The 25,280-nt window shown below is 38.7% G+C and overlaps 1 protein-coding gene across 1 annotated transcript in view; it reads left to right on the top strand.

Annotated features, from left to right (window-relative positions):
• tex264a (testis expressed 264, ER-phagy receptor a) overlaps positions 1–25,280 on the top strand; it is a 66,783-nt gene that overhangs the window by 40,117 nt on the left and 1,386 nt on the right. Inside the window, 1 exon segment of the mRNA XM_020642152.3 lies at positions 17,163–17,334. Coding sequence (XP_020497808.1) covers positions 17,163–17,334 — 172 coding nt within the window.

Genomic DNA, 25,280 nt, shown 5'->3' with positions numbered 1-25,280 from the left:
AGCTCTTCGGTTTCCTTCACCTTCCTGTAGAGCGTCTTTAAGGAAGACTGTCAGGTTAGTGACATGTGTCCCTGAAAGAAGCTGCCAGTGATGACATTTCCATCAGCTGTGCTCCTGTCAGTACAAAAATCATGAAAACTGAACCTGACAAGCTGTAAGTTATTCCTGCAACCACAGTTTTGTCTGTATCACTGTTTCTGTTTCTGACTGAGTAGACTATATCAGGATGATATATTACCGGAAAGGGCCTTGTCTGCTTGTGCCAAAGGCTTCATGCACTTTAAACTCAGCCCGTTTGCCAGTTTGAGAAAATCTATCGATTCACAGTATGGAGTCGCATCAAAATTCTTGGAGACTAAATAATGCATGTGTAATTCATGTGGTTTGACAGTTTGTCAAGAGTTGACCAGAGCAGGAGTATTCCACTCTTTCTTGACTGATACCAACTATGATGCTGACATAGACCTTCCTCTCCTGAGGGGAACCTGTGATCCAATTAGTTTTCTGTTGACAGGTTGGGAATGTGAACATTGAAACACCTGAAAATATTACAGGTACAAAATGAAAATGTCAGCCATATCAGATGCACTTAGGAGATAATTGTGGTAGTTCTGCTGGGTGCTTGTGTTAGTAGATTTACTCTACTTCAGAAAATGCTGAGTATTGTTAAATGTTGAAGTAATGCAGCATTAACAAAATACAAATAATAATAAAATACAGGGCACTGGAATAAATCAGTGGAAAAAAACAGAGTCCTTTCAAATTTAATAAAAAAAGGGCTCACTAAGCCCAAAGCAAACCCAGTATCAAAAATGTAACTTTAAAAATGTAATAGAGCTTTATGAGTCTAAAGAGTGACGCACATTTGTACCTCCAGGGACAATCCACAATGAGTATCTATAAGAGGCACATGGACAGTTGCAGATACACTGTAGACTGACAGACATAGTAATAGAAAGCAGTGAAACGGACTAATGGAGGGGTTTCAGATGACCATTTTCTTACCTTTCTTAATAGTAATTTAGACTCAGTGGGGTGTGGCAGAGTAAATGAGCTTTAGGAAGGCAGGTGAGTCAGACTTATGTGTCTTTAAGATCGAGCTGTTTGAAAAGTACAGTATGAATAAAGTACAGGAGTGATGACAAACATTGAGGTTCTTTGTAATGTGAATGTTTAAATGTTACTTATATGTCATGTCCCAGGCCAAATATAGATTCAAATAATTATTAATAAAACTTGATCATTATCATTATTAGCTTAGTTAAAGCTCAGATTAATCCACAATAAAATTTAAACTTAACTTGAATGATCAGATATATTCAATGCCTACAGTAAAGACTGTTTGATATATGATTGAGAGCTATACTCAGCTTTAAAAAAAACCTGATAGAAGCTTCCAGCAACAATTCATTGCATTACTTGTTGACAATGAAATTACATACCCAATTTTGTATGATCAATTAATAAGTTAGTTTTTAAATAAATGGAAAATGTTCTGATTTAAACCTCATCCATTTCTGTGACATTATTACTCTACCACAGTCATTTTAAAGTTTATGAATTGCTCGACCACTATATATTATATTATATGACTTTATATATATATATATTATATTATATTACTTTATATATATATATATTATATATATATAATATTTATATTACACTATATTACTATATTATAGAATAATACTATATTTTAAATTTTTTACGGACCAAACAACTGACATAAACTAATTGTCAGACGAAAGTTAAAATCCAATTAATTGACAACAATAATTGTAGTAATTAGTTGCAGTCCTGAAGAAAAGAGTTTATCAGCGACTGCTCGCCTTTTTGTTTCTAACTTGTCACTTAAAACAATCAAAGGCCCAATGTCAAGCCGTATGCTTAGTCCCAAACTTTGTAATTGAGTTCAGCATTTTAAATTGTTTATTTCGGATGATAAATTATAAAATTTATTTTCAATTCGGAGGTGAAAGAGCAGTTCTGAATATGCAAGTCCTGGAGGCGAAATGGACCATATAGTGAGACAGCTAAGAACAACTCATGCAAAGCTTAAAAACTAATAAAAATTGCACCATAGAAACCAGTACCAATCCAGAACTCACAATATGAACATGCTGTTAAACTATAAATCTTGTGAATCAGACTTGCGTTGCTATTTCAGGAATCTCACAAAGGGAGTCGGCTTGTGCAGAACAGAAACTAACTTCCTCTGTAATTTTCATTTAATAATTTGGCATAAATATTTGGCTTGCATAGTACATACAGCAAACAATTTTTAAAGTCTTATGAAATGTAAGAAATCATATTTAATCCCATGCAGTTGAACTCAGAGTGAAGTTTGCCTTTCCTGGATGTTTTAGAGGCAGAAGGCAAGTGAGTGAAGTTGGCAGGAGAAGAGGAAAGGACTCAGGAGATGTGAATCTAAACGCTGCCAGCTTCACATGTGTATGGAGCCAGCCGGTCAGCCCTAATGAATGATCAAACAACATGAGAGAATGTTTTTCTTCCCTGATTTTTGTACTGGTGTTTCTACACTCATCACCAGCCCACTGGTCGAACAGCCCACCCAGAACTCCCACTCCTCCAGATGGCCTGTCTGCCTCCAATTGCCAATATCTGTGAGGGCATTTTTCTGAGTACTGAAATAACTGAAGTCAACAGGAACATTAGATAACTTAAAAAGTATCTACCTACCTTCAAATGACAAAATAACTGTAATTATTTTAAAGAGCGGGTTTACTAACTTCGCCTTTTCAACAGATGGTGTTTTGAATGCAAGGTTATGCGGCAAAAGAGACAAAAAAACAACAACATAGTGTGTTTCTCCCAGCTCTCTGTGAGAGTCCTTGCTCTGATGGGTTTACTTCATCAAACAGCAGCAGACATGGATTTACAAAGTCTTGAAAATATCATTTTCCATCTCTGAGACACATGTGTGATTGTTTTTCAACACAAAACATTTTTAAAGTGTAATAGATCAATTGAGGCTTCTTGATTGATTGGTGCAATATCTTAAGCATCTTATATCACCATGTACTGTCGCTTTTCTAAACCCAAGGGTCACTTTCTGCTATTTTCAAAAATCTATATTAAGATTTATATTAGTCTTCTTTTTTTATCTACAAATCAGTGATTTCTGTATTCTTTACATTCCTGCTCCATTCTTTGGTGCAGGTTTTTCATTCACTGTACCCATAATAAACAGTCATTAGAAAAGGAACAGGCGCTTCTGTCAGCAGAAGGGATTGTTAATTGTAAACATTAGGCTGCCGTAGTGCCATGCTGACAGAGCTCTAATAGAAGGTGGTCTTTGGTTTAAAAATGCCTCTTGCCTTGAGGACAGCAGCAGGGCTTCAGCGATTTTAACCCGGACCCCACAGCGGCTCTTGTCTTGTAGCTGACAGTGGATCAGCCCTCTCTGTGTTTTTTTTTGCGTCTTTGAGGGTTGTAGGCGTGGAGCTGAATCAAATTGTTATCTTTGGTTCCTCTTAAAAACATGCCATTAGTCAGAGGATCAGCTCCAGTATCCTGTTTTCTCTTCAACTCATGCTGATTGTGGCCATGGATGAGAAGTTTTTTGTATCCTATTGATCACAGCTTTGTAGACTCATGCAGTTTATGTGGGCTAATTGAAATACTCAAACAGAATTAAACTCTTATTAGCCACCCTATCATGCAATAATTAGATGGCAATGATATGTGGATAGCAGAGATTTGCTTGTACTTATAGTTTTGTCGGATAAAATCTGTTAAAATGTATAGCTGGTTATAAAAGCAATTAAGAAAAAAAAAAAAGAGTTATACCTATCATTTTTGTGATGTTAAATGTTGTCTGTCCTTTATTATGCTTTATAGTCTTAACTGAATATTGTAAAAAGAAAACATTGGCTTGACTCTCAGGACTGACAGGTTGATGTCTGTCAGCTTTTTTACAACTACTCCCGATGAGAAATGACCCATGTGACTTTGGTTATCCCCCATATTTCTTCTGGTTCTACTTCAGATTTGACATGTTGGGTTTTTAAACTTTGGAGGGGTTGCCATGAAATGCTGCAAAGTTTTTAAGGTTACCTCATTTGATTTTTCATTCAATGCCATTATCATGTTTAATTTGGTTCCTTACTTTGCTTACAACCACATAACTCAAAATGAACATTAGACTTGACTCACACAGTTGGCTCAAACAAAATGAAACATCTCACTTCTTCTGCACTAGAGAGGATGCACTTTCCAAGGAAAGGGATGATACAGTATATCTAGCATTAGGACACGAGGGAAGGTTTTGGGGTCTTTGTGTTCTGCTTTGGGGCTTTTTGATCGCCGACATGCCCAGCCGTAAATAAATGGGAAAGGGAGGAATCGTAAAAAAAAAAAAAGACTTTTCTGTCTTGACACAATTAGTTCTAGTAGTTACCCCTCTGTGTGGCAAGGCTTTTAAAGAAGCAGACTGTCACACTGAAATCCACAGGATATTATTGTCAATCCTGCTAAAGTAGTCAAGGTTACTATAGATACCAAATATGTCAGATGTATCGTAGAGAAATGTGTGTGGGCTTCAAAATATGATTTTGTTATTTGAAGGGATAGAGCTGCTAGAATAAAACATTGTATCAAGGGGCGTGCTGGTGGCGCAATGGTTAGGGCGCATGTCCCACGTATTGAGGCTCTCATCTTGAGCGGGAGGCCCGGGTTCGCTTCCACCCGTGGCCCCCTCCCACATGTCATTCCCCACTCTCTCTCCCTGGTTTCCGACTCTATCCACTGTCCTCTCTCTGCATTAAAGGCACGAAAAGCCCAAAAATAAATCTTGCATCAAATAAAAAAAGACTAAATTAACCAGTTAGTGTGGATTTTTTTTATTTCACTTTAATGCAAATAAACAGAACATTTGAAGCAGAAAAACAAAGCGTTCAAGGCACTAATGAGTCCTTTTAGTTGTATTTACAGTGGGTACGGAAAGTATTCAGACCCCTTTACATTTTTCACTCTTTGTTTCATTGCAGCCATTTGCTAAAATCAAAAAAGTTCATTTTATTTATCTGAAATACTTATGACCATGTGATATTTCATTTTTTCTTTTTTAATAAATTTGCAAAAATTTCTACATTTCTGTTTTTTTTCTGTCAAGATGGGGTGCTGAGTGTACATTAATGAGAAATAATTTGATTTTAGCACATGGCTGCAATGAAACAGAGTGAAAAATGTAAAGGGGTCTGAATACTTTCCGTACCCACTGTATATCAGTTGCTTGTGTGCACTGTGACCACGTGTGCTTCTAGCTGGTGTTTGCCCTCTTCCTGTGTGAATGCCAAGGATGGTACCCATGGTTTATTCATGGAGAGGTGGTAGAATGCCTGATGAGGTCTTTGTGAAGGACAGTAGTTGAAGTGAAGACTGGTCAACAAGATTCTGTTTCTCTTCTTGATGATACATTTCCATGTGTGGGAGAAAGGATTTGAATCACTAATTACATCTTTTCAATTCTGTGCAGGTCTTTTGTATAAAAGTCACATTTTTTTGTCATTAGTTGCCCTGCCTGTCCTCTCATAATTCAGCTGAATCTTGCGAAACACATGCCAGAACTCATTAGTGTGACATTAATCAAACCTTTTTTAATTGTTGGACAGCATACCCACTTTTTTTAGCTGCTTTTCTCAGTTTTGAATTATGTCAGGAAAAGATGTACCAAAATGAATTGGCTTTGAATGTTTTCTTAGATTCCACAGCGTCATAGACACATTCTACTGATCTGCTCTTGGTTTTGGGTCTTTGTAAGATTAATTATAGCACTGAACCTCTCAACCAAATGCCACTTCCTCAAAACTGAGCCCTCTTCGCTCGACAGGTCAGAAATGTTTTACTAATAGAAATGCCTTGGTCCCTCTAAATGCCTCCAGGTTTGCTGGTGCAAAGAAACTGTAGCGGTGTGACGATTCTTAATACGGTATTATACGGCATATATCCTGTATTTAAGATGCTCTGTGTTTGAGGAAGCCTGCCGGAGAAATGAATACATAGTCCCGTCTCTCTGTCCACATCCCCTCCCTCTAATTGTATCTCATTAGAATGGAGATGTGAATATCTTGAACATTAGACTCTTAGATTAAGATCTCATTTAGAGGAGGGAATCTATCAGCCTGTTATTCATATTCATGTATTTCCATATCCTCCTTTCTGTGCAATGGTTCAATGAATCCTGCAGCATTAACGGCTAGGAATAATTGACCACAAGCCTCTCCAATGGTTTCTTTAATGGCCTCGTGCTTTCTGTTGAAATCCATTTTCAGAGTGAAATCTCACAGCTGCTGTAAGTATGCCCTTTTCTGTTTTAGTCTTAAATTAAAGCCTTAAAGGCATATTAAGTTTCCTCCTCCATGACTTTATTTAAAGCTCTGAAGGAACAACACAGCTAACTCAGTATGTTTGGATGCACTCAAGTAATCCTGTGATTATTCTTTTTCTGTAGTAACCTCATTTCAGGAACATCATGTAAATTAGAACCCAAAATACTTTGAAGAGGATTAAGAGAAACCCGGTTATCCTGGCTTTATATTTACATATAACCTGGATTCAGGCTGTTTTTTTTATTTTTAAAGTGCATTTTTTAGGACAAAGACTTAAGCGATGGAAAGTATTACTTTGATGAGAATGTGGAAAAAAAGACAGGAAGCTCATTACTCTTAGTGCTGAGTTGAAAATAACTGAATCTGAAGTTTGACTTAAACAGAATCCCAAGATTCAAATACATACACTGTTCAGGTTTGTCAAATGATCAAATATAAGCTTTGTATTACTAATGGACTTAAAATATATAAGTCTGGTTTCAACACACAGGCACTATGTAAGCCTTAAACAGAAAGGCAATCTTAATATTTCCAATTTAACATGCTCACAATGTCAACATTGTGTTGTTAAACTGGTAGGCTTGTATTTATTTTCCTCTTTCTAATATTCGTTTATTGGCATTAAGTACCAAATGAACCCAGGTTGACAGATAGATTGTTTGTTTTGAGGGTCAAGAGATTGAAAGTGAAGTGATCACAAAAGCGTTTCTAATTTATCTCCAGGATGTTAAGACATAAACTGAACTCCATTGTGTGGTTTCAGTAAAAGCTATGAGAATGTTCTTAAGGATAGGGTAACCCTTGTGTTAGACATGAATGCAAAAGAAACAAACAATTTTTTTTAAATGTGCCTGAACATCAGGTATTGATGTTTAAATGTTTCCCAGGTTTTGTGTAAAATTGGACCATGCTGGAGGTGAAAAGTTACACATTTGAATAGGCTCCATAACTTTCATGGTAAATGATCAGATAAATGAAAAATCACTGGGAATCATCCCTTCAATTTTAGAGATATTTAAGTCAGGATTAAACAGTTGAAACCACTATTTACAGTCCAGCAATTCTAGCCACCAAGCCATCCAACAAGCTTGGCCTGAAATATGTCACTGAGAGAAGTTTCTTATCTGGCTTCTTGTGTTAAGAGAAAATAAGCTTTTTGGAGTCCAAGTTAATGTTGGCAGTAATACTCCCTAAAAGTGATTTTAATGCACATATGATGCAATAAAACAACGTATCTACAGTCTATAGTTTGACCATTAATTGACCTTTTTTTCCCATTTCCTCTTGCACCTCTTAAAGCTCTCTGGTGGAAAAGACGCTAAAGGAAGGGTGGTGGTTGTGGGGGTGGGAGCTTTATAATCCACAGCTAGGAGAGTAGCCACTCTTATTGCCTCTCACCCCTCTCTAGCGTACCAGATCAATTGTGGAGGAGCTCTGGAGACCACATCAGCTGCTGACAGAGTCACTATGCTTGTAGCTCATCCAGTGATTCTTCTTATTGATTGCACGGGTGCATGTGGAGGTTGCAACAAAGCCTTCACCCTGCCATTCACTCTTCTAGCCCCACAGTCTTGCCAATGCCAATTTCAGTCTTCATATCCAAGCTACCTCCATCTTTGCACACTTCTTCCACCAGGGCATGCATGAGAGATGGAGGAGGTCTGGGCTTGCTGAGACAGATGCAGAAAATAGACCCACTGCAGGCACAGTGACAATACACTCTTCTGGGGAAGTGCGACCTTAACAGACAGTCTGAATTGGACACCTCCACAGAGGTGTTAAGTAGAGTTTGTGTCTCTTCCCACAGAGAGGAAGGGGATGAGGAGGTTATGGAGGGGGTTAGGAGGGTGTACTAGGTGGCTGTAATAGGTGGCTGTAATAGTGTACCAGGAGAGAAAAGACCAGGGGAGAGGGAGGGAACTCAAGAGACTGTCACCAATTGTCACCTCGAGTCGCCCAGCTTCTGTATTAATTTTCATTTTGGTGTGCCTGGGGTCCGAGGTGAGAAATCATCCATCTTCAAATAGAAGTGTAAGTATGAGTGTGTCCATACAATTGTGTGTGTCCTGTACGTACCCATTGTGATGAAGTGGCTAACACTCATAGCTATGGGCCAAGGGCTTTCTCCTTGTTGCCGTAGGCTACAAGCTAGTTGGAGTGTTTCACAGTGAATACAGGGCCGAATGAATGTTCTGCCCCGAGGGTGGAGGTGTTCTGTCACTGAACAGATTTTTCCATCTCAGGATCAGGAGTTTCTTTGATTGATGGTGAGTGTCTTCATTCACCTGTAGACGCCCTTGTAAATATCATCAAACTCCCCCCCCCCCCCCAAGTATTGCATATATTCACTCAATCTGCATCATTGACCTCTTCTCTAATGGGATGATTTCCTGTACTAGGAAGGATTTTAAACAATACAAGTTGGTTACAAGCTTCTCTACATGAGTGTCATAACAGCCAAAACCTTGACTCAAAAACAATAGCAGCTCTGAATTCAAGTTGTCTGAAAAGTTGTTTTTGGCTTGTCTCTTTATTGCTATGCTAGCTCATGGGTTACTTTATTGCTGTGAAGCATCGAGAGCAGATTTAAAACCCCTTACAGTATTTACAGAGGTGCAGTTAATACAACGCCTGGTCAATTTGTGACCTTTGACGTCAACATACAGTCGATGAAGACTGAACACAGGCTGGGCTTACTTTAGGCAGAGCAGTGAACAAATGGAGGGGAAGGAGAGTAGTGGAAAGTCAGGAAATAATTTGTCGAGTTGTTGCTCCTTTAATGTTGGTTAATGGGACATTTAAAGAGGCAGCAGCGATTTAGCGCCGTCAGGATCCAATTAATTCTCACCAGCCCAACTTTTCCAACTTGTCTTTTAAATCAAATGCATGCTCAGTTTTCTTATTATTATCTCCTATAAATCCTCCATTGTTGAGGCTCAAAGAATCCCAGGGGTTGTGATAAAGTGCTTGCCCGCCTTGCCTCTTTCTATTTAAGTTTGTGATTTTTCTGAATATCCCAGAATACCTTCCAATGTCTCCAAGGGAACACCACAGGCCATTGAGAGCCCAGCTGAGTTTTATATGTTGGCACAGAGAGTAAGGAACGGGAGTTAAAGTTAAATCAGGATGGTGCATTTCTGGTGGAAGCAAATGATTAATTAGCCTGTAAATGACAAAGATCTCCAGTTTCTGATGATCATTAACTGTCAGTTTAAAAATGATTTTTATAATATTTCTGTCTTTGATTCCTGCATTAATGGTTTATAAACAATTTAAAATAGTGGCTTTTCTTTAGATTCAGAAAAAGTCATATATGTTTTTATTTCTCTTCCAACTTTTGACCCTTTATCATTTCTGTGTTTCGTTAAACACCACCAAGCAATACAGTGTATATCTGAAAACACCTAAAAAAAAAAAAAAGCATCATAAAAATGTTTCCTTTTTTAAATGGACGCAAGTTAGACTTTTAGATTTTTGCTGTGGTTTTCTTCTCTTTTTAGTCTTATTGCCTCTTGAGAGGAAGATTCTTCGCTGGCCATCAGCCAGACGAGCCTCTGAGCTGAAAACAGACACTGAGTAAGAGCTGTGAAGGGACTTAGTAAATCCAACTCTGTTTCATGTTGTTTAGGGCTGCAATTAAGGATTATTTTAAAACCAATGAATTAGTCAGTTATATTAAAGGTTAAAGCTCCTGTGAGGTGTCAGACTGCATGCTGTAGATATAATAGTAATTTATACTTTTTTGATCCCGCGAGGGGAAATTTGTTTTTACCACTATGTCTGAACATGCTACACAAACATAGGCTGAAATATACACACATGCACAAACAGGATTCTATGGACATGCACTAATGGAGAGGTCTCAGAGTGAGGGGGCTGCCCACGGCGGGTGCTCCTGAGCTGGGTGCCTTGCTCAAGGGCACCTCGATTCCAAACCCAAGTCCCTACAGACTGAGCTACTGTCTTTGTTAACATTTTTTTCTTCAGAGGTTCTCAGAGTGATCATTAGACTGGTGCTGACTGCTTTGTCCACTGAGAACTCCAAAACCAATGCAAATCAAAAGTTCTTAACAATAGCTTTAATTGATTGTGGGGGTTTTTTGTGCAGTTTTTCGATTTTATAGCTTAAAAAAAATGTAAACAGCCTGACAAAACACACAAAACAACTGATTATCAAATTGTTTATTATTCTAACTTTGCAGTTGTCTGTTTGCTCCTCTTATCAGTATATCTATAGAATGTCAGCATCCTCACACAGCAGCTGCCAGAGGTCACAGACATTGCAAATGAGACTCCTCTATATCTGTCTGTATCTGCAACCCTCATCAACCCACCTTCCACAAACATACTCACTACGCCTTTTTCCAGAAAGCCATCCTAATCATTCAAGAATAAGTCCGAATGACTAGATACATCACCATGTAATGAACCAGCCAATTAAATAAAGAGCCTTTAGCAGCACTAATTAGCTCCTTAAATTGTTTGCTTTCGAGGGCAGTAATCCTGTTAGGACTCCCTAAGAGTTGAACATAGTCCACACATAACAGTTTACCCTTGTGGTCTCCCCCCCCCCATCTTACAGTAGTATATTGCCAGATTGTTCAGTCTGTTAAAATGCTGTTAGAATTCTATCGTTGTTGAAACTATGGAGCTCATTTTGATTGTTAAATGAACAGTTACACTGTTCCTTAGAGGCTTCTTGGCAAGCAGTCCTAATAAAACTGTGATACTTTTTATTGATTTTTTTTGGAAGATTACTGCTTATATTTTCCGATGATGGAAAAAAAGGTTAACTACAGAGTAGCACCCTGGGGATGCAGAAGCTTGAGTGTTTTGGTCACGACAAGGGCACACCAGCAGAATATATTCTTGAACCTGTGACCTCTGATCTGTGAAAAGACCGTTTCACCGCTGGCTGTGTCACTACACTACACATTTACTTGCTTTATTATGTACCTTTTTAAACTCCTTCTGAGATCCTGTTCATACTAAGCTGTTTCTGTCCTTTCACTGAGACAGAACTGAACTCTCCAAGGATAAAGGCCAGATGTCACTTTTATCACTTGTTGCTTAGTGAGCATGAAAGTGAAGGTGATCTATCTATCTATCTATCTATCCATCTATCCATCTATCCATCCATCCATCCATATGTAAGAGTAGCGACAAATATAACTGATGAATCCCTTCCTTTCATTTAAATAGACATCTAAATAATTCTCTTCAATTCAATTACAAAAACCTTCTCAATCCTTCCAACGGCATTGGTTTGGAGCAGCTCGTAAAGGACATAAAAAACAGAAAGCCATACAAACACAAGTGAGTTATACATGAGAGCTGAATCATAAAAGATAAATATTAATTAGGTTATTAATTAGGTATTAACAGTATAGCCAAGTACATTTAAAAAAAATAATAAAATCAAGTAGTCATGATTTTATTATCACAAGCTCACATGTATCACATTTTGTCCTCTAAAGTCTACGTCCTCTTATTACTCGAATCAGGACACTTTGACACTTTCAGAAGACGTAACCTCATACAGAAGTGTAATCAGAGGGTGAACGTTTCTTGGTTTCAGTGAAAACTTGTTTACCATAAGTGCTTGATTGTATGTTAAAGTAAAAAGTGGAGGTGTGTCGCTGGAGGATATTGGAGGCTTTAGTTTGGCGTTTTGGTTTCCTGCTGGTACTCAAGAGCCAAATCTATTGGATAATCACATTTCTTAACCCTTCATTTCTGAGTAGGAATTTCACTTTCTGTAGTTGCATCATCATTTTCTGTCATAAAAAATCAGTACATGCTTGATCATTTATTCTCAATCACGTTTTCAGCGAGGTTGTGCACCACAGAGAGCATGGCCCATGACCCATTTAGTACAAGCATTATGAGTGGGAGGAGGAGGTAATGGTCTGTGGAATAAACTGCTTTAGCGAGGCAGATACAAAGTTTGGATAGAATAAGTGTGACTGTCTGTGATGATCATCAATGTTGAATGTGCTCTGAGGCAGCAGGGCGGAACGAGCTCGCCTGTATCTGTGTGTCCTGCAGGAGAGCACATTTCAATCCCAGCAGCTCCTCCACACAGACACAGGTTAAGTGGATGCATGTTGACTTCATGATAGACTTTAGGGAAGTATTTGAAATCCAATTAGACAGCAGACATGCAGGCTGAGAGCAGAAAATGGCACAGAGAGGAAATAGAACATCTCGCTCGCCATATAATTAAAACATTCAAGCCAGGAGCGAGTTTCTATAATAATGGGACAGCCAATCTATCGGCTATTTCTTTATTAATTTCCCTGGTGAGAGGAAGTATGGATTAGTGATCAGGGAAATGTAGCTACTTTGAAAAGAAGACACCTTGATGGTCCTCTTATCATTGCTTAATAATAAATGCTGAGTTTCTTTTTTGTTTTCGTGTCAACTAAGACATTGGTCCCCAACCTGGGGTCCGGGCCCCTTAGGGGCGGCGCCTAAGATCTCAGGAGGGGCGCGAGGCTCTGTCCACTCTGAGGTTGTCAAAATTAGATTTGCACATATTAAACAAAATCATTTAGTGCAGCTTTTCTTAGATACAAGTAGGGGGGGCTCCAAGGAAAAAAACGTTGGGAGCAACTGAGCTATACAAAACAACAGTGACTGCTATGGGTGTCGAACTTTCTGCTCACAAACAGCAAAAGTGCTGCTAACAATATCATCGTAAATTTGCAGTAATATCTGGGAAAAATGTGTTTCACTTACAGAGGGAAACAAATAAGGTGTCTCACTGTATTGTGAAATTGCAACTTTTACTAGCAGAGTCCATGAAGGAAGCAGAAGATGCCGATGTTACATCAAACAATGCTTTGTATTCTGTCAGAAGAAACTCAACACAGCCTGAAGCATTTATTATCTCTATTATTTGTTTTACACAAAATAGGAACATACCCTACAAATGCACATGATACTGTATTAAAAATACTTGAGAAGTCATAGAACTCTTTACAGTAACATTTATTTCAGTCTCTTCACCCTTCTGCAATCATCGTCTGTACTCGTCTGATGGACGATATACGCCACTGACGTGAATTTCTCCATAATTCCGGTAACAACAGAGGTTACCGTAATGACTTCACTCATATGCAGATATCATCTAAAAAGACAAGTTCATCATCATTAGAATACTGATGATGTCATTATATTACGTTCTGCCTGTTAATTGTCATCCACACCAGTCTGCTGATAAATAATGAATCAATACATCTCAGACATCAAAAGTATTACGAACGGAAACCAGAACACTTCACATAGTTTACGCCCCCTGTGTACACATTTCACATTTCTATTACATTAGTTTTTGTAAGCTGTGGAGTCATCCTCTGAGTTAGTTAAACATACAGCTTTGAAATATTTTCAGCAGCTTCACTTTTTTCAGACTTTGTACCTACCTTCATGTCTTTTATCAGTCCATGGTTGGTGGTAGATTTAGGCAGCTGTAGGTACATAGCTAAATGTATCATAATGCAAATGCACTGTTCAGTTTCAGCAAGTGCTAAATGATTGGATGAAACTATTCTGGTTAAGCTTTGACGAGGTCTTACTAAAAAAATCACACACAAAGACAGACGTATTGTTCAGGACAGGAGAGTGTGAAGGAAAAGGTGTAAATTCAAAAAAAATTTTTTTCCAGAAGTAATGTATAATAAATGACTTTACTGTTGCCTTTGGAAAAACTATTAAATGTATGAAATTAATAATTCTATGATTAGGTAGTTAATGTGTTTAATACAGGCCCTCTCCCTTAAATGAAAGTATTTTGAGAAAAGTGAATGTTCCAGAAAAATTCTGTTTTAAAGAAAGACATAATTAAAAGACTCTTTATCATTATCTTCACTGTCTGTAGTTTTTAATAAGCATAGACTTATACAGAGAAAATGACAAGTCTCTTCAGGAAAGTGGAAACAATATTTGGAGATGCTTGAAGGCTTGTGACACTAAAAGGCTATCTCAAAACGTTTACTGGATAGTCAGCACAAGCTCAGTTGATGTCAGAATGTACTAATTTCTTCTGCCAAAATGCAAGATTTAAAGTTCGTAGAAAATGGTATGCACTAACCTGAAGGTATCAATCCATAGATACAGCAGAGCAAGGTGTCATACTGTCACAAAGTCCTGAATATACACAGATAATAAGAGATGATTTCATGATGAGTTCCTCCTCTCTGGCTGATGTTGAGATGTCGTCTCTGGTTGAAATGAAAACCTGCATTTCCCCCGACACTAGGGTAAAAAAAAAAAAGAAGTGACTATTTTAACAAGGTAAATGTTAGCATCAGAATTGCACACATTTGAACGCATCTTTCTCAAAAGCTGTTTTTCCCTTTATCTGTGACAGTATCCCTTGGAGACATGTATGTGTGTGCTTACAGTACAGTGAACTGTCTCTGTCTCTATTTCCAGCTCATTATCGGAGCAGGTTCAAGGAGATGGTTACTTATCTGGCAGCCTGGGGCTGGAACCCCTGTGTGCAGCAGCCAGGTGATTCATGCCATCTACTATGGTCTTATTTTTCACAGGATTAGATTAACTCCAATCAATCAGCCTAGATCACCCTGACCCGCATAAAAAATTAGCATGCATGAAAGGATATGAAGGGAGTCCCAAAAGAGATTCTTAACTGAAAACAGTGACAAAAAAAGTACCATCCATACATACAATCATACATACATACATCCATAAATACATCCATCCATGCATCCATACATACATCCATGCATCCACCATCCATCCATCCACCTACCCACCTATCCATCCATCCATCCATCCTTCCATCCACTCACCCACCCACCCACCCAGCCATCTATCCATCCATCCATCCATCTATACATGCATCCATGCATCCATCCACCCACCCAACCAACCAACCACCCACCCATCCATCCATCCATCCATCCATACATACATACATACATACATACATACATCCATGCATCCATCCATCCACCCACCTATCAAACCATACATCCATCCATCCATCCATCCATCCATCTACCCACCTATCCATCCATAAATCCATCCACCCACCCACCCATCTATCCATCCACCCACCCATCCAGACATACATCCATGCATCCATGCATCCATCCATACATCCATCCACCCACCTATCCATCCATCCATCCATACATACATCCTTACATGCATCCATCCATCCATCCATACATCTATACATCCATGCATCCATCCATCCATCCACCCACCCACCCATCTATCCATCTATCCATCCATCCATCCACCCATCTATCTATCTATCCATCCACCCACCCACCCATCTATCCATCTATGCATCCATCCATCCACCCATCTATCTATCTATCCATCCATATATCCATCCATCCATCCATCCATCCATCCATCCACCCACCAATCTATCCATCCATACATTCATGCATCCATAAATACATCCATGCATCCATCTATACAATTCAGACTTCCCTCTCCACAGTGTTTTCCAGCTCCTCCTGGGGGATTCCGCCAGCTCTTCCATGATAACTATATGAAAGCATATAGGGGGTAAAAGTATGCAAGGCTAATGTTCTCTTTGGAGAAAATGTGGTCTAATATTTATAAAGTCTTTACTTTTTGTACCAACCACAATTAAGACACATAGATTCTGCTATGCAATTGTAATGGCATCACATGGTAAGGCATATTTACATGAATGTGTCAAGTACATAGTGTTGTGTCAGCAAATGAAAACCTTTTAAAAATATATATCCAATATTTTCTACTTGTGTGAAGTATTCTTGCCTGTCTGACAACCACACCGTTATCTACGCCATCCATATTTTCATTCCCATCACTCTGAACTGTGTTCATGTTTCAACAAAGATCAGAGAGATGTTGACAGAGCGAGTCAGCTTTAACAGGGAATTTGTTGATTTTTCTGAGTTTGCTTCGGGGTTTTCTGCGCATGCCCTGATACATGACAGCATTCACTACAGCAAAAAGCTTATGCATGAACATTTAGAAAAAAAAAAGTTCTGTGGAATTTATGAGGGTGAAACATTCAAGGCTCCATCTTTAATTTGGTGCCCAGCGCAGCACAACTGTCTTTACTGTACTGTGCGAGCGCCCACATTGTGTGAGACGCAAATGTTGAAAATTCCATTTGTGTGCCAATGGCCAACCAAAAGCTTGTCCAAAGACAAATCAAGCACACGTTGGCATCTGTTGAAAGACTGCATAATTTAGATAGTTGGATGCTCCTGCATTGGTGGGTTGACACAGCGTGTACACTCTGCTTATAAAACACAGGGACCTGACAGTAATATACAGCTTGAGGCTTAAACATCACCACGTGGCATTGTGAGATCCTTTCGGTGATGTCAGTACACACTGCTACTATTCTCCCATGCCTCCTTTTGTTGGACTCCTCCCACAGAAGGGTTGGGCTTTAAACACCAGCACGATCACCACTTCCTGACTCTAAAACTTCCTATTTCCACCACTGAAATGACTTTGCTTAAGGGGAATATACACCTGGCTTGAGTTCATTCTTTTTATTTCCTCAGGACACTAGTGACTGACTGAGAAATGTAATATAAGCACTTGTGCTTTACTTTACACACACTTTGAATGCCATTTAAGCAAAGTTATCTAGGACACACTCAAGATGCACTGTTAACTATTCCTGAGCTACTTTTATTCTGACTTTTTCCTTTGAGGGTTTTTGTGCATCACTACAGTGAACATAGGGAGTAACTGAAGAAACAATGCATCAATTTCTTTATCATCTAAGTGTCTTCTTTGTTTCTCTTGTTTTCACAGGAGAGGAAACTGAGTGCATTCCCCACTATAGAGATCTGTGGTTCAGATGTCATCAACTACATGGTTCCTCTGTCTCGCCAGACAGACTTCTTTGTACCAGAAATGAAGGAGGACGTTAAAACAGACGTTAAAGAAGAGGACTCCGATGAGGACAGGGGAACTGATATTACAGGTAATACTATTATTGGATTTGATGTATCCTGAAGTGTCATAACAATTTGCTAAAAATCCGAACACAATTGCAGGTCTGCAATATTACACAGCTGTGGCAGCAATAATTATATCTAAAGATACCTCAAAGAAGGTTTTCAAATCCACAACATTATAGATAAATGCTTGGAATTAGCCAAATCATGGCTAGTTCAACTGAACATCTGGCTTGTTTAACATGTTCTGATCCAAAATGTGAGCTTTTTGGGTTTTGACATTTGACATGTAAGTATAATTTGTTTTGATACATTATGTGAATTAATGTAAACAAATGTGATGAATGTAGCTCTTGGCGACTTTCATTTTAGTAGCCATCTGACGAAAAAAGGCTGGAAACCCCTAATCTAGACGGGGCAGCTGTGGCTCACTACTTGAAGGGGGTCAGGAGTCGATACTCAGCAACTGCAGACACATGTCAAAGTGTTCTCGGGCACTGAACTCTGTGTCAGCAGCATGTGAGTGTGTATGAATGGCAAAGTGAACACTGATGGACACTTTTCATTCTCTGCCATAAAAAGAGCTTTGAGTAGTCAGGAGGCAAGTGCTATACAAGCTCAAGTCCATTTTAGCATTTAGACTCATCTTTCAGAGCAAATAAAAGAAAAGAAAATCTCTCCCAAATAACATGACTTCAAATACTCCAAGAAACCCCACGTTGTTTTACTTCAAAACAAAGTAAGAAAAAACAGTTTCATCTCATCATAATGATGAGATGAAACTGTTTTTTTTTAGTGTAATGTAAGATAGATTAAAATATTTGTTTTGTGTAGTCAGCTGGGATCAGCTCCAGCCCCAAAATATTTAGTTTAGTCTGCCACTGAACTGACCCACAGCCTGTCCTTGATCACTGAAGACATCTGATATACGAGATGTGTAATTGTTCTGTCACTGCAAGTATGTGTCTTAAAACACAATGTCCTCTCTGCCGCCATTATTCTTTCAAAGCTGCTGGACCTGTGGCAGTATTGACTTTGTCATTATACAAACCACCAGAAAAAGAAAGTGGTGACAGGTTGATGGGACAGAGTGGGTGGTGCTCTCTGCCTTGAGCTTAGATTCTGCTGTATCTTTTGTAAACATAACTTAAACATAGAGGATGAATCAGGAAGAAGGTCTTATATCATGATCTACATTTGAACGGGGCTTGGCATTTTTAGATGGGCTCGCCTTGCGCTTTTAAAGACAAGTAAAGTGAAGCATCTAATTGTCAACTGCAGGGACACAGCAGATACTTTGTTGAACTGAGAGTCGAGGCTTTTCACAAAATGTAAAGGCTTTATATGTGATTTTTTTGATCCAGCAGATGTCACCCTTGAGCACCAGCATGAAACCAAAACAACTCACACTGCATTGTTGTGTTAGCATGCTAATGCTAGCGATTTATTATGCTCGTATCTTCACACTGCATGTAAATGTACCTGAAATGAGCGTGATCTAGAAACACAGTTAAGCAGTGAGTACAGTATGTTATTCTTCTTTTCTCTAGTCCCTCAATTAAACAACTTTTATACGTGAGGGGAGGAGTCAGCCGGCCGTCCAGGCGATGTAAACAAACTGAAGATAGGACTCTGAAAACATCACAGACAGTGGGACTCAGGTGTTACACCCATTGTAGACAGTCATGACTCAGAGTTATTTTCCTTGATATCCTTGATTTCTATTACAATTAAGTGTGAAGAATCACATATGTAGCCTTTAACTAAATATGTCTTCAATCAGGACCTAGACTTCTTTTTGATGATGATTTTTTTCTTCTTCAAAAAAGGACAAAGTTAATAAGAAGCAACAGAGACTAACACGTGCTATAAAAGATTTCACTTGTTTAGACAAGTTAAGATGATTTGAAAACAAGTAATATCCTTGTAAGAATCACTTAATCGATAAACCTGAAGTCATTTGCTAAAATTATTCAAAGAAGAAGACTAATGCTTTATGCACTGTTCAAAGTAATGTGTAATAGTTTTGATGCTCCTTTTAAAAAACTCTTCTTAAGGGTCTCTGTTGTTACATGAAAAGGAGCTGCAGTGGAATGTGCAGAAGAAGAAACAGACAGACTTTCTCTTAAGTTCAAATCAGAGTCTATGTAACTGCCCTGTATATTGTGCTATTGAAAAGCCTACATGCAGAAATGTGAAAGTTACTAATCTTTATTGATGCTTTTAAAAAAAAAAAATTCTAAAGAGAGTGTTCTTGTTAAGGTTTAAACATTTGCATCGCCAGCACAGGCGAGTGCAGAGTTTGTGTGTCGTTGTTGGTGTGTCTGTGTGTTTATGAGTTTGTGTCGGTGCATTACATGAGTTTTAGGGTTCAATAACCACTGACAAAACAAAGTGTGTGTGTGCATGTGGATGTTCTCTGTCTCAGACACAGCTGAGCTCTCTTAATGAGAGCTGCATCAATCAGGGGAGCAAAGCTTTGTCTGACAAGCCAGCTGTGGAAATCCCATCCCGGCACCGGGGAGATAGACTTTGACTTCTTGTCTCTCAACTCAACTGTCCACATTATAGACCGTCGTGACTTTAAACTCTTTCTGGGCCGAAAACATTTGTCCAGTTTTAAACAACTCGGTGCACTCTGGCAGCAGTAAACACTCGAACAAAGTGAAAACACTTTCATGATAATCTGGTGATCACAGCAGACAGTTTGTGTGGAGAGAAGCTTGTTAATCCAATGAGGACACAAACCAGCGCCAGTGTAAAACAGGACAGTGCATGTGCTTAATTTGTCCACCATTAAACTCGTTTCTTTAAAGTGTTAAATGGAACAATATTTAAATTGGATAATGTTTACATACCTCATTATAAAAACTGTAGAAATGCAAGTCATTAGGTACTCAGATATTCAGTATTCCTGCTTCCCTTATGTAGCAGTCTTTGACATTAAATCCTGTGTTTCCACGGCAACGATAAACATGTCTTGTCTGTCATCGCTGCTCAGTCATGGTAGGCGCCAAGACAAGTCCCCCCTACAACAGATTTCTCTGGCTTTGATAACTGTTGGAAATATTTGAGGTAATGAAAGTACTCAACAACAAAAAAAACATTTTTAATTTCAATTCAATTTCAATTTTATTTGTATAGCGTCAACTCATAACAAGTGTTATCTCAAGACACTTTACAAATAGCAGGTAAAATACCTTACTCTTTGTCTGTTAACATTACAAAATTACATTACATTGTTCTGGCAGGCCGTCAACCAACGATCTTGAGGAGCCTAAGAGAGCTCAAGAGCTCCCAGGAAAGTAGGTGGTTAGTGACTGAGATTTACAGATAGATACATGCAGGAGACACATTAGACAGGAGTAATGTGGTCCCTTTTCCTAGTTCTGGTCAGTACACGAGCTGCAGCGTTCTGGACTAGTTGAAGAGTCTTTAGAGACTTGCCAGAGCACCCTGACAAAAGAGAGTTACAATAATCCAATCTGGAGGTAACAAATGCATGAACTAGTTTTTCTGCATCATTTTGCGACAGGATATTCCTGATCTTGGATATATTACGAAAGGTGAAAATAGGCTGTTCTTGAAACTTGCCTGATGTGAGAGCTAAAAGACATATCTTGATCAAATAGAACTCCTAGATTCCTAACAGTGGTGCTAGATGCCAGGCTGATGTCACTAAGGACAGTCAAATCACTAGAAAAAGTCTCTCTGAGGTTCTTAGGGCCTAGCACAATAACTTCAGTCTTGTCTGAGTTAAGTAGCAAAACATTTCTGGTCATCCAGGTCCTAATGTTTTTAAGGCACGTTTCTAGCTGACATAACTGACTGGTGCCATCGGGTTTCATTGATACATAAAGCTGAGTATCATCTGCATAACAATGAAACTGTATGGAGTGTTTCCTCATAATATTTCCCAGAGGAAGCATACATAATGTAAAGAGAATTGGTCCAAGCACTGAACCTTGTGGGACTCCATGGCAAACTTTAGTGTGCATAGAGGACTCATCATTAACATGTACAAACTGAGATCGGTCTGATAAGTAGGATTCAAACCAACTTAAAGCAGTCCCTGTAATTCCAAGCAAATGCTCCAGTCTGTACAACGGGATCTGATGGTCAATGGTGTCAAAAGCAGCACTAAGATCTAACAAGACGAGCACAGACAGAAGTCCCCTGTCTGAAGCTAGAAGTAGACCGTTTGTAACTTTAACTAGTGCAGTCTCAGTGCTATGGTGGACTCTAAATCCTGACTGAAACTCCTCAAATAAACTGTTGTCATGGAGAAAGTCACACAGCTGATTAGCTACCACCTTCTCCAGGATCTTCGAGATAAAAGGAAGGTTGGATATAGGCCTATAGTTAGCTAGAGTTCCTGAATCTAGAGTAGGCTTTTTAAGTAGAGGTTTGATTACCGCTACTTTAAATGCCTGTGGTACATAGCCTGCCAGTAAAGACGAATTGATCATATCTAATATAGAGTTGCTAACTAAGGGAAAGACTTCCTTAAACAGCTTGGTTGGGATTGGGTCCAAAAGACAGGTTGACGGTTTCGACGCAGAAAAAATTGAATATAGCTCTGAAAGGTCGATTGGAGAAAAACAGTCGAGACTAACATCTGGTCCTGGAACTGTCTCTGCCGTATCAGACGTATCCGCACCAGGTAAGGGCAGGAGGTTACCAATTTTGTCTCTGATGTCTAGAATTTTGTTGTTGAAAAAGCTCAGGAAATCATTACTGCTGAGGGCTAGAGGAATACAAGGCTCAATGGAGCCATGACTCTCTGTCAGCCTGGCTACAGTGCTGAAAAGGTATCTAGGATTGCCTTTGTTTTCCTCGATTAGAGAGGAGTAGTAGGCAGCTCGAGCGTGACGTAGAGCCTTCATGTATCTTCTATGACTATCCTGCCAGAATAAACGAGAGACTATGGAGTCTCCAATAATCAGAGTTTTATTCTCAGCGGGTGTGTCGCTGAGTGGGGAAAATTTGTTTGAAACGTGAAGTGGTTGGTGGGGAACCGTGTGCTTCGATTTTCGACTATGCTTCCCTCGGACAGTAACCCAGCCACTGCTTCCCGGCTGCTCGGGAGCTACCGGGGGGGAAGCCAAGCTATGTCGGCCCGCACCGGCTACAGGTGGCTGGCTAACTACTGCTGCATACGATGACTCTGACTCAATGGTGCGGAGCCGTCTCTCTAACTCAGACACCCTTGCCTCCAAAGCTAAAAATAAACTACATTTCTTACATGTATCATTATCACTAAAGGAGGACGAGGAGTAACTTAACATCTGACACGTAGAGCAAGAGAGAGCAAGAGAGGGAGAGACAGAAAAAGAAGCCAATGTAAAGCTAACTGCTCAGCTAAGAGTAGGTACACAGTAACACAGTACAGAGGAGAACAGAACAGAAAATGATGCAATACGCTCACCCGTAGTTCGCTGCTCAGGTGCTGCTCGCTGCTTAATGAATTAAGATATTGTAATGTAAAGATTTGAATAAAGTTCTACATATTGTATGTTTAAATAATAAGTCCTCCGATCCTGTATTTAAATATCTATAACACTGTACCACTTCTTAAATTATGTTTGTTTTATTTGATCATTACACTATTGTCACCATCCAGTCAGACTCCAAAATTTACATTTTTAGATATCTTATCCTTTGTTTCAAACAGTTTGAATGAGGACCTTGACTTCCTGCTTACAATACAAACGGGCCTTATTTGCAACAGATGTGGGCAAATGTACTCTAGAAGACTTTCAGGGACACATTTCTCTAGCTTCAACCAACGGCCAAACTTTGCTTGCTCTTGTGGTAGGGTTGAACATTGTTGAACGTGTTGAGACTCTTTCTCAGGGGTCTGTCCACTCAATTACCCTGAAAAGACATCCATTATTTCCTGTAAAACTCCTTTAATTGTAAAAGAAGTCTCAGTGGAAACGTCCCTTTATTGCAACAGACACATGTAATATAAATCACTATGTTCCCTCCATCAGTAAGCATTTTAAAACAATACCTCTGAGGCACATCACACTCACACTGGACCTGTTCCACCAAATACTATTCCCAACGGATTGCTTTGGATATGCTAGCTAATCAACAGACCCATTTATAGATCTCATAAATAACCATAAATACGACGTCCCTTATATATCATTCTTCACTGCAGACAGGATGAGATCTGTTGGATGTGATAATTGCATTGCAGAGTGATGTTTAGTTTCCAATGCATGAACAGGAAGAGTGACCTCAGCAAGGAGTTTAGAGACCCCGTGTTTATTGTGTTTTGTGCATGAACGGAGGAGGACAACTTCTTGGACAGTTGTGCTTTAGTGTCCTTACAGTCAGCTTGAGTCTGATTTTATTGATGCTCTATAGATATTTTATTTTAATCTTTAAATTCGATACTCAGGCTATATATTTCAAACAATCAGTCCATAAAAAAAGGTTCAGTATATTGTATAAGAACAGGAGAGATTAAATTCTCCATAACGAAGAGCAAACACTGTCATAGTGAAGAAACTTTGACTACTTCACCCTTTATTTAGACAGAAGATGAGTCATCCATCTTTCTTGCAAACAGCTTGAACTCTTGTTGAGATTTATATTTACATGTATTTTCATGAAACAAACCTGTTTCAGCTCACTGCTGTGCACAGTACAACATTTCTGTTCTGGTTCACTAATACACAAACAGAGAAAGGATAATAAATGGCCATTTGTTCACAGGGAATCAAAGGCCAATTAGAATCAGCTTAAGTCTGAAAGCATTAGCAAGCTGATCATGTGGGTGAGAAAATCTTCATCTATTAGGCTAATGGACGCTCTTCATGATGATTTCAGAAATGTGATATGTGCTGCAGACATCTCCAGGAAGAAAATGAACTCCGTCCAGAGCTCTAGTTAGCTTAACAGTAGTGCACTAAAGTAAAATAACACAAAGCTAGTGAGTAGTCTTTGTTTTATATTAAATATCTTTTGTCTATTTAGCAATAATAATCTGGTAAAGTCAGTTTATACTAAGAATCGCAGTGAACTTCAATAGCAAGCATTTGCTGAAATTTTGCTGACAGATCTGGTGATTTGTAATGAATCAAGTTTTTTTTTTTTTAACTAAGACAATTTTGCTGAGCAATAATCAAAGGTTTGCAAAAATGAGTTCACAAAAATGTAGTTTACTTGGCATCACCTTCATACCAAAGCATGATGTTAATCATACTTAATGTACTTATTTATCTGTTTTATAATTTTTAAAAAAATGTTAAAGACATGCTAATAGCATATACAGCTTCTGTCTACATTTAAACAAGAAGGAGGACATATTTTAGAATAATTAGTTATTACTCATAGTATTTGATAAATTGTAAATTGGAGATGAACAGATATTTATTTGCCCTACATCATAATGACTGTAGTGGACCCCTGACTCTATCATTCAAGTCAACGTTTCACTTATCCTGTGACATATCTCATCACCTAGAAATGGGCTGACATCCAACTTTCAAAAGACTTGTATGGTCTACTCTCCAGAGGATGTCTCTAGTGGCTGTGGTGATCCTTTGACTTTAGCTCTAGTGTCACTCTGAGCTTTTTTTAGTTTTGAGTATAATGTCTTAATATCAATTAGATGAGATGGGTTGTTTTAAGTGCCTGGAAGATTAATTCTAATAACCTTGGTGATCCTCAAGGCTCCATGCTAGGGGCTCGTCTTTTTCATATGAACACCAATGTTTGTTTGTTTTTTAAATGAAATTATGTACAAAAATTATTTATACGTCAATGCTAACAGTTTTTCAATGGAGCTGGAATGCTCATAATGTCTCGAGTTTTTTATCATAGGTGACATTAATATAATTAAGATAGTTCCTTTTGTCTTTCAATTTTCCAACAGTTATGCTTTTTACCAGAGTCTGCATATTTTCCATATTTACAGATTTACTTCTGTTAACTACTGTTTGTTTACTTTGTTAGA

This window comes from Labrus bergylta, chromosome 5 (assembly GCF_963930695.1).
Source record: "Labrus bergylta chromosome 5, fLabBer1.1, whole genome shotgun sequence".
NCBI lineage: Eukaryota > Metazoa > Chordata > Actinopteri > Labriformes > Labridae > Labrus > Labrus bergylta.
This window is presented reverse-complemented; position numbering and strand designations above follow the sequence as displayed.